We start from the raw sequence: 12,644 nt of genomic DNA, 5'->3' as shown, positions 1-12,644 counted from the left end.
TCTCACTGAGCTAGACAGGAAGAATTATGCCCAGCAGCCTTGTGGGAAGGAAGGGCACCATTGGCTGAAATATACTGTACATAGTTATCCTGCCATGTGAAATTGTTTTTATTCCTCCCTAAGTATCTATATTATACTGTAGTTCTGATGTACTTTTTCACTTCTTTTAGACAATGTGATGTTTCTCGTAGTTTCATGGTTTGATTTGTTGGGAAGGCTTAGCTTGGATGGTGCATCAGCGGACCATCAGCTGTCTGTCATAAACAGGACATGATGTCTTTCGTGATCATTCATGACAGCTTATTGTCCATCTATTGTGTGACAAGTTCATGAAAGCTCTCGTGACAAATCACCTTATGTTATACCAACACAGCAAAATAAAAAAGAGGACAGCCTACATAATGATAATATATCATTATTAATTTGAAATATTTCCTGGATTTCATAGCGACACTTGATCACTCTATCATGATATTAACATATGATCACAATAATGTCAGTCCTTAAGACCTGTTTGTCTTTGTTTCCACAGCAGTGAGCCATATGTGATCTTCTCTGGGGGTCTGTCTTATGACAAGTCCGGTGGAAGGAGGCCCACCTTGACCATCATGCACGGCAAGGCCATCACGGTGCTGGAGATGGACCACCCTATCGTAGAGTTCCTGGTACTCTGTGACACCCCATACTCAAATGGTGAGTGGAGGGGTGGGGGGCGGAGGCCATTAGTCCTTAGGTGGGGTTTGAAGGATGGAGTAAAAGCTCCCCCCTCTCCCTCTCTCGCTGGCCCTCTCTCTTTCACTCACTTGCTGACTCTTACGCTCTGTCTCTCTCTCTCTCTTTTTCTCTCTCTCGCTGGCCCTCTCTCTTTCACTCACTTGCTGACTCTTACGCTCTCTCTCTCTCTCTCTCTCTCCCCATGATAATTAGTCTAATTAGAGTCGAAGGTGGGATGTAATGAGTGCCTCTGTGAGACCTTAAATGACTATATCTGCTCTCGCTGACATATACCTGGGAGAGCAGAGGAACAGGGACTTCAGTACAAAATACACATACACATTCGTATATTTACATTTCAATTTAAGTATTAGTGTTTGAATGATTTCTACAGTATTACATTCTCTATGTATACTATATCTATTGTTTCTGTGTATGAATGTAATTCACTACTCTGTGTGTCTATGTGACTGTCTACAGAGGTCCAGGATCCTTATGCAGTGGTTGTGCTTTTAGAAAAGGACTTTATCGTGGTGGATCTGACACAGAGCAAGTATGTACACACACACACACACACACACCCTCCTGCAGTGAGGTGTCCTGCTGTGGTCCAGAGGGGAGCAAACGGTCACTTCCTGATGTGACTCGATGTGACAGGAGGAATAACAGCCCTCTAACACCACGTAAAAACTATAAGAGTCCCAAACAGCATCAATAGATTTAAACATAGAGACACTATATACATTCCATTGGCTGATTAAGAGAGAGGGTCACAGATGGCCATTAAAACAAATAAAATAAACACGCACTCACACACCAGCCCAAATGTGTCACATTGCCTTGAGAGAACCTTAGTCCTCTGCCACTCCGGTCAGCTGTCCGTCACTAACGTGTCATCATCACTAAGGAAGCAGGACAAAGACCATGACCGTGACACTGTCACACCTATGGCCACCGTACACTGCTCTTCTTAAAATAACCTCCTTGACACTCTCTGCAGATGATACATCAACACTATGATGGAGGGAGCTGAAGGAAGGGCAGGGACGTCTAAACTAGTTATCAGTAGCTGCGTTAACATGATAAGGATGTTGATAAGAAACACTAATTGGACAATAAGCTGCTGGGAAGAACTTAAGTGGTGTCTTGGGTGAGGTTATCTCCTGCAAAATATCTATTAGCTATACACTACAAAACATTAGGAACACCTGCTCTTTCCATGACATAGACTGACAGTGAATCTAGGTTAAATCCACTTCAATCAGTGTAGATGAAGGGGAGGAGACAAGTTAAAGAATGATTTTTAAGCCTTGAGACAATTGAGACATGGATTGTGTATGTGTGCCATTCAGAGGGTGAATGGGCAAGACAAAATATTTAAGTGCCTTTGAACGGAGTATGGTAGTAGGTGCCAGGCGCACCGGTTTGTGTCAAGGACTGCAACGCTGATGGGTTTTTCATGCTCAACAGTTTTCCGTGTGTATCAAGAATGGTCCACCACCCAAAGGACATCCAGCCAACTTGACACAACTGTAGGAAGCATTGGAGTCAACATGGGCCAGCATCCCTGTGGAACGCTTTCAACACCTTGTAGAGTCCATGCCCGACCAATTGAGGCTGTTCTGAGGGCAAATGGGGAGAGGTGCAACTCAATATTAGGAGGTGTTCTTAATGTTTTGTCCACTCGGTCTATATAAACTGCAATACTCACAGCTAGAGCACTGTACCTTTGCTTTTTTGTTATTTCAATATTTCGGTGATAACATTCTGTAGCAGTCACATACGTCCATGTCTTTCTTGTGAGAACTCAACATGCACACTATAACAGTTCCCTCTCCCTTGTAGTTTCCCCATCTTTGAGAACCCCTACCCAATGGACATCCACGAGTCTCCTGTCACCTGTACGGCCTACTTCGCTGAATGCCCTCCTGACATCATCCCCATCCTCTACTCCATAGGGGCCAAGCAGAAGAAGACTGGCTACAGCCACAAGGTACGCTACAGGTCATAGGTCAGACAATGACAAGATGGCTAAAGCAAAAAACGAAATTCCGTCCTGAATTTTTCAGTTCATGACCTGCTGTTTCTTACTATCCATGACCACCTGTTTAATTGATGACAGGAGTGGCCAGTGAGTGGTGGCACATGGACGTTAGGTTCACAGACCTACCCAGAGATCATCGTCACAGGGTAAGTCAGTCGGTTCCATACGGTTGGATGGAGACTTTGTTTTGAAAGCTGGGCACACACTGGTTGAATCAAGGTTTTTTCCAAGTCATTTCAATGAATACACATTGAATTGACGTCTGTTCCCAGTGGGTGTGAACAAACAGTGAGTCGCTGGTTCTATTTATTCAGACACGATAAAGGTTTCCTCTGCTCCTCTGGCGTTTATCATTGATAGAAGCATTAGAGTGGGTGTCTAATTCTGCTACAGTTTTAGAAATAGACTGTGCTCTTTACCTCTTTCCCTATCTTTTATCCTTTGTGCAGTCACGCAGACGGAACCGTAAAGTTTTGGGACGCCTCTGCTAGTAAGTTCTCTCCCTCCCTCCACCCATTCTTACGTTGAATATCATCAATAATCTCTAACACTTGTCATGTACGATTATATAACTTGGTGGTAATAGCATTGCACGTAAAGTCAAGTAGGCGGTGCCTATATTTGTCCTGTTTAACACATGCGTAACCTGTACAAGTGTGTGGTGTGAAGTGGAAATGTGTTTTTTTGCAAATCCCACACCCCCTGAAACACCCTCGGAGAGTGGGGTCATGGCCAGGGATCAGCCATGATTGACAGCGACCCTGGCGCAATTAGGGTTAAGTGCCTTGCTCAAGGGCAGATCAGCAGATTTGATACCTTGTCAGCTCAGGAATTCGAACTAGCAACCTTTCGGTTACTGGCCCAATGCTATAATCACTAGGCTATCTTCCGCCCTATAATAACTCCATTTATCCATTTATACATATTAACCCTATTCCCTTTAGGCCCTGGTCAAAGGTAGTGCACTACAAAGGGAATAGTGTGCCATTTGGAACACAAACTATACCACCCTGTCTTGTGTGACCAGTTACCCTGCAGATGCTGTACAAGCTGAAGACGTCCAAGGTGTTTGAGAAGCCCAAGGCGGGAGAGGGTCGGGCGGGCGAGCTGGCAGAGGAGGACCCCTACGCCGTTCAAATGGTCAGCTGGTGCCCACATAGCCGTCTCTTCTGTGTGGTGGGCATTTCTGCTCACGTCATCCTCTACCGGTTCAGCAAACACGACGCCAACACGCAGATAGTGGTGAGTGGATGAGAGAAGTTTCCAAACCCACTTCCTAAGTCATTTCACATTCCACAGTTGTTTTACCACCAGAACTTATAAAGGGCTTGAGGATTAGATGACTTGTTTAATGAGGTGTGTTAGTGAGCATGCTTGTTATAGCAGTCACAGCTAATCTCTGCATCTATGTGTGCATGTGTTTGACAGTCACTAGAGGTGCGTCTGCAGTTTGATTCGGAGGACGTTATTTCCCCGTCAGAGACAGAGAACAACCCGTGTTTCTCAGACCCCAGCTCCCACTCCCCCCAGCCGCCCGGTAGCCCTGGCAGTGGCACACAAGACAGCCTCCCCTGCCTCAAGTGAGTCACTCCTGTCAGACACCTCAACAGGCGCCGCTGGTGCCGAAGGTGTCGCTGTGATGGAAAAATCGATTTACGTGGAGTTCCTATGGAAATACAGAAGATATATTGGACAACAAAGAATGAATCAATACGTACACACATACAATCTCTCCTTTTTTCCTTCTAACGCTCAACCTCCCTCGCTCTTACCAATCTCCATCAACTCTCTCTCTCTCTCTCTCTCTCTCTCTCTCTCTGTCCTCTCTCTCTCTCTCTCTCTCTCTGTCCTCTCTTTCTCTCTCTGTCCTCTCTCTCTCTCTCTCTGTCCTCTCTCTCTCTCTCTCTGTCCCCTCTCTCTCTCTCTCTCTCTCTCTCTCTCTCTCTCTCTCTCTCTCTCTCTCTGTCCTCTCTCTCTCTCTGTCCTCTCTTTCTCTCTCTGTCCTCTCTCTCTCTCTCTCTCTCTGTCCTCTCTCTCTCTCTCTGTCCTCTCTCTCTCTCTGTCCTCTCTCTCTCTCTCTGTCCCCTCTCTCTCACTCTCTCTCTCTCTCTCTGTCCTCTCTCTCTCTCTCTCTCTCTCTGTCCACTCTCTCTCTGTCCTCTCTCTCTCTCTCTCTCTGTCCTCTCTCTCTCTCTCTCTCTCTCTCTCTCTCTCGCTCTCTCTCTCTCTCTCTCTCTCGTCCCCTCTCTCTCTCTCCTTCTCTCCCCCTCTCCCTCCATCCTCTCCCTCCCCTTCCCGCTCTTTATGTCAGGGTGAAGAATCGTCCGGTGCGGATGCCCCCGGGGTACCAGGCTGAGTTGGTGGTGCAGCTGCAGTGGGTGGATGGAGAGCCCCCCCAGCAAATCACCAGCCTGGACATCAACTCTGCCTACGGCCTGTGAGTGACCCTGTACTCTCTGTGTCTCTGTACCCTATCTACCTTTCACTTCCACACTCACACCATCCATCTCTCACTCTCTTTCTCCATCTCTCACTTCATCTCTCCCCTCCACTCCATGTCTGTTCCCTGCTTCCCTTTCCCTCTATCTCTTTCTTTGTATTTCTTAGTCTCTGTCTATTGGTTTCACACAATCCATCTTTCTTCCCCCCCACTCCCTCTATCTCCCTGTATTGCCCTCTCGCTTACCTCCTCTCTCCCTCTTTGTCTCTGTCTCTGTCTGAGCTGCACGTCTTGATCGTTGTCAGCCGTCTTTTGTCTTCAAAGTGATTCACAGCATATTCTTCTCATTTTCCACCTCTCAAGCAAAACACTGTTTTATTCATCAGCCCAGCTACTATTTTCTAATAAATGGAATAAAGTATACGCCTAAATACACAGCATGAAATTAATGTTATTCCTCTGTTTCACCCTGATACATTTTTCATAACACTCAGTCCCATCTATGATTCAAGCGTAGCAGAGGGAAACGGTAATCAGTAAAACATGATTAAAAGGTAGAAAATGCGGCTTGTATGGTTTGCTGGGAAAATAGCCTGCTTTGACAGAGAGAATATTTGTTTTCTCTTTCTCTACAGTTAATCAATAGACAGCCTGAAGGCCATTTACAAACTTTTGTTCTGAATGGCAGAGTTGGTAGAAAAAGCAGATACATTTGCAGCTCTTTAAAAAAGAGGGGAATACACAGAAAAGGTCACTAGCCTTGCTCCTGAGAAGCTATTAACATTTTAAAGTGTGTTTGAGTCACCTCTTCTGTTTGTTCTGTGTGTCCTCTCTAGGCACTTATAGGCCTACACTCAACACACACACACTGGGGCTATGTTACAATGGTATGAAGAAGCACTATGTTGAGCTGCATTCTAAGTGGTGTTGGTTCTAGTGTGGACATTGGAATGTTGGTCTCATGCTGAAGTTGTTTCTTGGAACTGGAATGAATACATAATTGGTGACAGGTAGCCTAGCAGTTAGAGCGTTGGACCAGTAATCGAAAGGTTGCTGGTTTCAGTCCATGAGCCAGCAAGGTGAAAAATCTGCCGATGTGCCCTTGAGCAGGGCACTTAACCCTAATTGCTCCCGGTTCCTATTTGATAATGGCAGAACCTGGCCATGACTCCACTCTCTGAGGGTGTCTCAGGGTGAGTTGGGATATGCAAAAAGCAGATATCCAATTCACATGTGTATTAATACACACTTGTACAGTGGGGAAAAAAAGTATTTAGTCAGCCACCAATTGTGCAAGTTCTCCCACTTAAAAAGATGAGAGAGGCCTGTAATTTTCATCATAGGTACACGTCAACTATGACAGACAAAATGAGAAAAAAAATCCAGAAAATCACATTGTATGATTTTTTATGAATTTACTTGCAAATTATGGTGGAAAATAAGTATTTGGTCAATAACAAAAGTTTCTCGAATACTTTGTTATATACCCTTTGTTGGCAATGACACAGGTCAAACGTTTTCTGTAAGTCTTCACAAGGTTTTCACACACTGTTGCTGGTATTTTGGCCCATTCCTCCATGCAGATCTCCTCTAGAGCAGTGATGTTTTGGGGCTATCGCTGGGCAACACGGACTTTCAACTCCCTCCAAAGATTTTCTATGGGGTTGAGATCTGGAGACTGGCTAGGCCACTCCAGGACCTTGAAATGCTTCTTACGAAGCCACTCCTTCGTTGCCCGGGCGGTGTGTTTGGGATCATTGTCATGCTGAAAGACCCAGCCATGTTTCATCTTCAATGCCCTTGCTGATGGAAGGAGGTTTTCACTCAAAATCTCACGATAGATGGCCCCATTCATTCTTTCCTTTACACGGATCAGTCGTCCTGGTCCCTTTGCAGAAAAACAGCCCCAAAGCATGATGTTTCCACCCCCCATGCTTCACAGTAGGTATGGTGTTCTTTGGATGCAACTCAGCATTCTTTGTCCTCCAAACACGACGAGTTGAGTTTTTACCAAAAAGTTCTATTTTGGTTTCATCTGACCATATGACATTCTCCCAATCCTCTTCTGGATCATCCAAATGCACTCGAGCAAACTTCAGACGGGCCTGGACATGTACTGGCTTAAGCAGGGGGACACGTCTGGCACTGCAGGATTTGAGTCCCTGGCGGCGTAGTGTGTTACTGATGGTAGGCTTTGTTACTTTGGTCCCAGCTCTCTGCAGGTCATTCACTAGGTCCCCCCGTGTGGTTCTGGGATTTTTGCTCACCGTTCTTGTGATCATTTTGACCCCACGGGGTGAGATCTTGCGTGGCGCCCCAGATCGAGGGAGATTATCAGTGGTCTTGTATGTCTTCCATTTCCTAATAATTGCTCCCACAGTTGATTTCTTCAAACCAAGCTGCTTACCTATTTCAGATTCAGTCTTCCCAGCCTGGTGCAGGTCTACAATTTTGTTTCTGGTGTCCTTTGACAGCTCTTTGGTCTTGGCCATAGTGGAGTTTGGAGTGTGACTGTTTGAGGTTGTGGACAGGTGTCTTTTATACTGATAACAAGTTCAAACAGGTGCCATTAATACAGGTAACGAGTGGAGGACAGAGGAGCCTCTTAAAGAAGAAGTTACAGGTCTGTGAGAGCCAGAAATCTTGCTTGTTTGTAGGTGACCAAATACTTATTTTCCACCATAATTTGCAAATAAATTCATTAAAAATCCTACAATGTGATTTTCTGGAAAAAAAAATCTCAATTTGTCTGTCATAGTTGACGTGTACCTATGATGAAAATTACAGGCCTCTCTCATCTTTTTAAGTGGGAGAACTTGCACAATTGGTGGCTGACTAAATCCTTTTTTTCCCCACTGTACATGTGTGAAATAGGACAAATATAAGCAGCCACCAAATTATTATGTCTTCCTACAGTATTTCAGGTATGCTATCGTTGATTGGCAATGCAGTATTTGTATGCTGTTCATCATGCTTCTCAGTGAACAGGATTGTTATTGCCACAATACAGGAAATTGTGGGGGAAACGTACCAGTCCATTTTCAGTGATTCCATGTGGAAGATGTAGTATTCCCTATTAACCAGACAGAAAATGTAGAATCCCTGATCCTATGATCTCTGAATAATGTATGTATGGGAAAAGATGCCTCATGCTTAATTACCTATGTGTTTTCTTTGTGTGTTTCCTGGAAAGACGAGCTTCTGGTAAATTACATTATACTATAGATAGGAATTATTATTCAGGTTATGGATTTTAAACCTCAGGTTTCTCTATCCGCTTTCTCCCTTCCGTTTCACACTGACTAGGTAGTGGCTGGTTCTCACTCTCTTCTCCTCCCTCTGTGTGTGTGTGTGTGTGTGTGTGTGTTTGTCAGCCTAGCGTTTGGGAACTGTAATGGTCTAACGGTGGTGGACTACCTTCAAAAGACTATTCTGATGTGTATGGGCACACTGGACCTGTACGGAGCCGCAGACCCCTACCAACGACTCACACGCTCCCCACGCAAGAACAGACAGTCCACCTCAGGTATGGGAACACACACCCCGTGTTCCACACACACACACACACACACATACACACACACACACACACACACACACACACACACACACACACACAGACACATACAAACTCATATGTACATTAACATAAACACATGTACTGGTATGTTTGCACAAATAGACATACAGTGCATTCGGAAAGTATTCAGACCCCTTGACTTTTTCCACATCTTGTTACCTTACAGCCTTATTCAAAAATGTATTAAATAAATAAAAATCCTCATCAATCTACACAGAATACCCCAAAATGACAAAGCAAAAACAGGCTTTTAGACATTTTTGCAAATGTATTAAAAGGAAAAAACAGAAATACCTTATTTACATAAGTATTCAGACCCTTTGCTATGAGACTCGAAATTGAGCTCAGGGTTCATCCTGTTTCCATTGATCATCCTTGATGTTTCTACAACTTGATTGGAGTCCACCTGTGGTAAATTCAATTGATTGGACATGATTTGGAAAGGCACACACCTGTCTATATAAGGTCCCACAGTTGACAGCACATGTCAGGTAGCTTAAGGGCGGCAGGTAGCTTAGTGGTTAAGAGCGTTGTGCCATTAACCGAAAGGTCGCTGGTTCTAATCCCTGAGCCGACTAGGTGAAAAATCTGTCGATGTGCCCTTGAGCAAGGCACTTAACCCTAATTGCTCCTGTAAGTCGCTCTGGATAAGAGCGTCTGCTAAATGACCCCAAAAAAAAAATAAAAAAAATAATGTCACAGCAAAAACCAAACCATGAGGTCGAAGGAATTGTCCGTAGAGCTCCAAGACAGGATGGTGTCGAGGCACAGATCTGGGAAAGAGTACCAAAACATTTCTGCAGCATTGAAGGTCCCTAAGAACACAGTGGCCTCCATCATTCTTAAATGGAAGAAGTTTGGAACCACCAAGACTCTTCCTAGACCTGGCCGCCTGGTCAAACTGAGCAATTGAGGAGAAGGGCCTTGGTCAGGGAGGTGACCAAGAACCCGATGGTCACTCTGACAGAGCTCCAGAATTCCTGTGTGGAAATGGGAGAACCTTCCAGAAGGACAACCATCTCTGCAGCACTCTACCAATCAGGCCTTTATGGTAGAGTGGCCAGACGGAAGCCACTCCTCAGTAAAAGGCACATGACAGCCCGCTTGGAGTTTGCCAAAAGGCACCTAAAGGACTCTCAGACCATGAGAAACAAGATTGTCTGGCCTGATGAAATCGAGATTGAACTCTTTGGCCTGAATGCCAAGTGTCACGTCTGTAGGAAACCTGGCACCATCCCTACGGTGAAGCATGGTGGTGGCAACATCATGCTGTGGGGATATTTTTCAGCGACAGGGACTGGGAGACTAGTCAGGATCGAGGGAAAGATGAACAGAGCAAAGTACAGAGAGATCCATGATGAAAACCTGCTCTAGAGCGCTCAGGACCTCAGACTGGAGAGAAGATTCACCTTCTAACAGGACAATGACCCTAAGCACACAGCCAAGACAACGTAGGATTGGCTTCGGGACAAGTCTCTGAATGTCCTTGAGTGGCCCAGCCAGAGACCAGACTTGAACCCAATCGAACATCTCTGGAGAGACCTGAAAATAGCTGTACAGCTACGCTTACCATCCAACCTGACAGAGCTTGAGAGGATCTGCAGAGAAGAATGGGAGAAACTCCCCAAATACAACTGTGTCAAGCTTGTAGCGTCATACCCAAGAAGACTTGGGGCTGTAATCGCTGTCAAAGGTGCTTCAACAAAGTACTGAGTAAAGGGTCTGAATACTTATGTAAATGTGATATTTAAGTGGGTTTGCAAAAATGTATAAAAACCTGTTTGTGCTTTGTTGTTAAGGGTTATTGTGTGTAGATTGATGAGGGGGAAAAACAATTTCATCCATAAAAGAATAAGGCTGTAACATATCAAAATGTGGAAAAAGTCAAGGGGTCTGAATACTTTCCGAATGCACTGTATCAACAATTCTCTCTCTCTCTCTCTCTCTCTCTCTCTCTCTCTCTCTCTCTCTCTCTCTCTTTCTCTCTCTCTCTTTCTCTCTCTCTCTTTCTCTCTCTCTCTCTTTCTCTCTCTCTCTTTCTCTCTCTCACTCTCTCTCTTTCTCTCTCTCTCTCTCTTTCTCTCTCTCTCTCTCTTTCTCTCTCTCTCTCATCTTTTATTTTTTCCTTCTGGCATCTGTAATGACCTCACTGTCCAATTCTGTCTCGCTCTATCTTATATAATCTGTCCATTCTTTCTCGTTCCTGTCTCTTTTCCTAACCTCTCTGTATCCCTACAATACATACATACATTCATACATACATTAAGTACATACATTAAGTACATATACAAAATAAAAACACACACAACTATTCACAAACAACCATGTGAGGTGCATGTGACAGTGGCATCATGTGCATGTTGTGGTTCTTTCTGTTAGTCCTGCTTGAGCACTATTCTAAGATCAGAGCCACAGAAGCCTCCCTGAGACTGACACCCTTCTGACTACTACTAATCTGGACTGGTGCTGGGACACCCTGTGACTACATCACTCCTCCTAGCCCCCTCCACCCTCCCACTACACACACACACACACACACACACACACACACACACACACACGCACACGTATGCACATGCCTGCAGACACACAAACAGACACACATTCACTACCCTCACTGTCTGTCCATTTTCTGAGGAAAACCCACAAGAATATCAATTAAAAAGTAGAGAAAAGGTTGAAAATAACTTTGGAGGTATAACCTTTTGTATTCTTTTCTGAACCCCAGTTTATTGTACGTTTTAAACCCTCCACACGATCTTATAAAGGCTTTTTATCTTGTAAAAACTCCCACAAGTATACCTGAAGAAGCCTTCCAGGTATTCAGGACTTTGTTTGACAGAGGTAGCAGTAGGAGGGGGGTCACTCGCTTTGAGTCCTCCTTTTCCTTTGGTATTGTGCAAGAGCTTTTATAGAGCGACGGGACTATTCACACAGCCTTCTCTGCTTCAGTGAAGTCTCACAGGGTAACCTCAGTCAGATCAATCAGTCTCTTTTAGAAGAGAGAAAAAAAAAGAGTTAGAAAGGGATGCCCTAGCCCCTGAAGTTTATACTTTTCTCCTCTTCAGTAATGGCCAGCTTAAATCTGTTCACGTTGCTTATCTGAATATGATGTCCTTTAGCTGTTGTCCCTACTACATATCTATGTGAATATGACTATATATGTTTTCATCTCACATAAGTAGACGTTTTAGTGTTTGTTTTATTGCAGTATTACACTTTTCTTATACTCAATTCCAATTGATAAACAATGCATTTTCCAGAAATACAATTGTACATCAACTTTAGCCAATCAGCAAGTTGCACAAGTAATGCTAAATGGACATTGGGAAGGTGGACTGGGTTTGTCCATATTTATCCCTATACTAGTAGGTTTCTGTCTATTCCTGTACAATGATAGTTTTCATTTTGGGATAAGTAGGATCAGCTACTGTTTGGGGTTGGAACCTGGGTTGCTCTGTTCTCCTTTACACTAACTGGGTTGCTGCTTGCCTTCACTTTCTTTTTCACTCTGGGCCTTTGTGTTCTTCTCTCTCTCCCTCCTCCTCCCACCCTTTTGGTGACTGTGGCTGCTGGTGTGGGCATGTGGGCCTGCCTGCAGACTTTTGCATGCGTGGCCTGTCTCACTTTTATTCAGATTCAAAGAAAAGGATCCGTACGTCCTATCAGAGTAAGTCAGGCCATCCTCAAGGCAAGGAGACTGGGGACAAGGGAGGACGGGACCAAGGGAACAGAGAAGCAAGAGGACTATGGCAAGGGGGCGTACTGGAGAGGATTGGAATGATATTGATTGTTACTGAAACAGCTCTGAAACAAATCCCAGTGTCGGCACAGCCGTTATCGAATCAAAAGCCACTGCTTTATCG

The 12,644-nt window shown here is 44.6% G+C and overlaps 1 protein-coding gene across 11 annotated transcripts in view; it reads left to right on the top strand.

Moving 5' to 3' along the window:
* stxbp5l (syntaxin binding protein 5L) overlaps positions 1 to 12,644 on the top strand; it is a 254,822-nt gene that overhangs the window by 200,337 nt on the left and 41,841 nt on the right. For 7 of the 11 annotated variants that reach the window (XM_041865676.1, XM_041865658.1, XM_041865642.1 and 4 more), the window contains exons 10-19: positions 533 to 693; positions 1,195 to 1,267; positions 2,560 to 2,707; positions 2,837 to 2,904; positions 3,208 to 3,248; positions 3,786 to 4,000; positions 4,187 to 4,338; positions 5,070 to 5,195; positions 8,573 to 8,724; positions 12,380 to 12,448. In XM_041865676.1, the coding sequence (XP_041721610.1) occupies positions 533 to 693; positions 1,195 to 1,267; positions 2,560 to 2,707; positions 2,837 to 2,904; positions 3,208 to 3,248; positions 3,786 to 4,000; positions 4,187 to 4,338; positions 5,070 to 5,195; positions 8,573 to 8,724; positions 12,380 to 12,448 (1,205 nt within the window). The remainder of the gene's footprint in view (positions 1 to 532; positions 694 to 1,194; positions 1,268 to 2,559; positions 2,708 to 2,836; positions 2,905 to 3,207; positions 3,249 to 3,785; positions 4,001 to 4,186; positions 4,339 to 5,069; positions 5,196 to 8,572; positions 8,725 to 12,379; positions 12,449 to 12,644) is intronic. The other 4 variants (XM_041865683.1, XM_041865667.1, XM_041865650.1 and 1 more) reach the window with 1 other exon arrangement.

Source organism: Coregonus clupeaformis, chromosome 4 (genome assembly GCF_020615455.1).
Source record: "Coregonus clupeaformis isolate EN_2021a chromosome 4, ASM2061545v1, whole genome shotgun sequence".
Taxonomy (NCBI): domain Eukaryota; kingdom Metazoa; phylum Chordata; class Actinopteri; order Salmoniformes; family Salmonidae; genus Coregonus; species Coregonus clupeaformis.
This window is presented reverse-complemented; position numbering and strand designations above follow the sequence as displayed.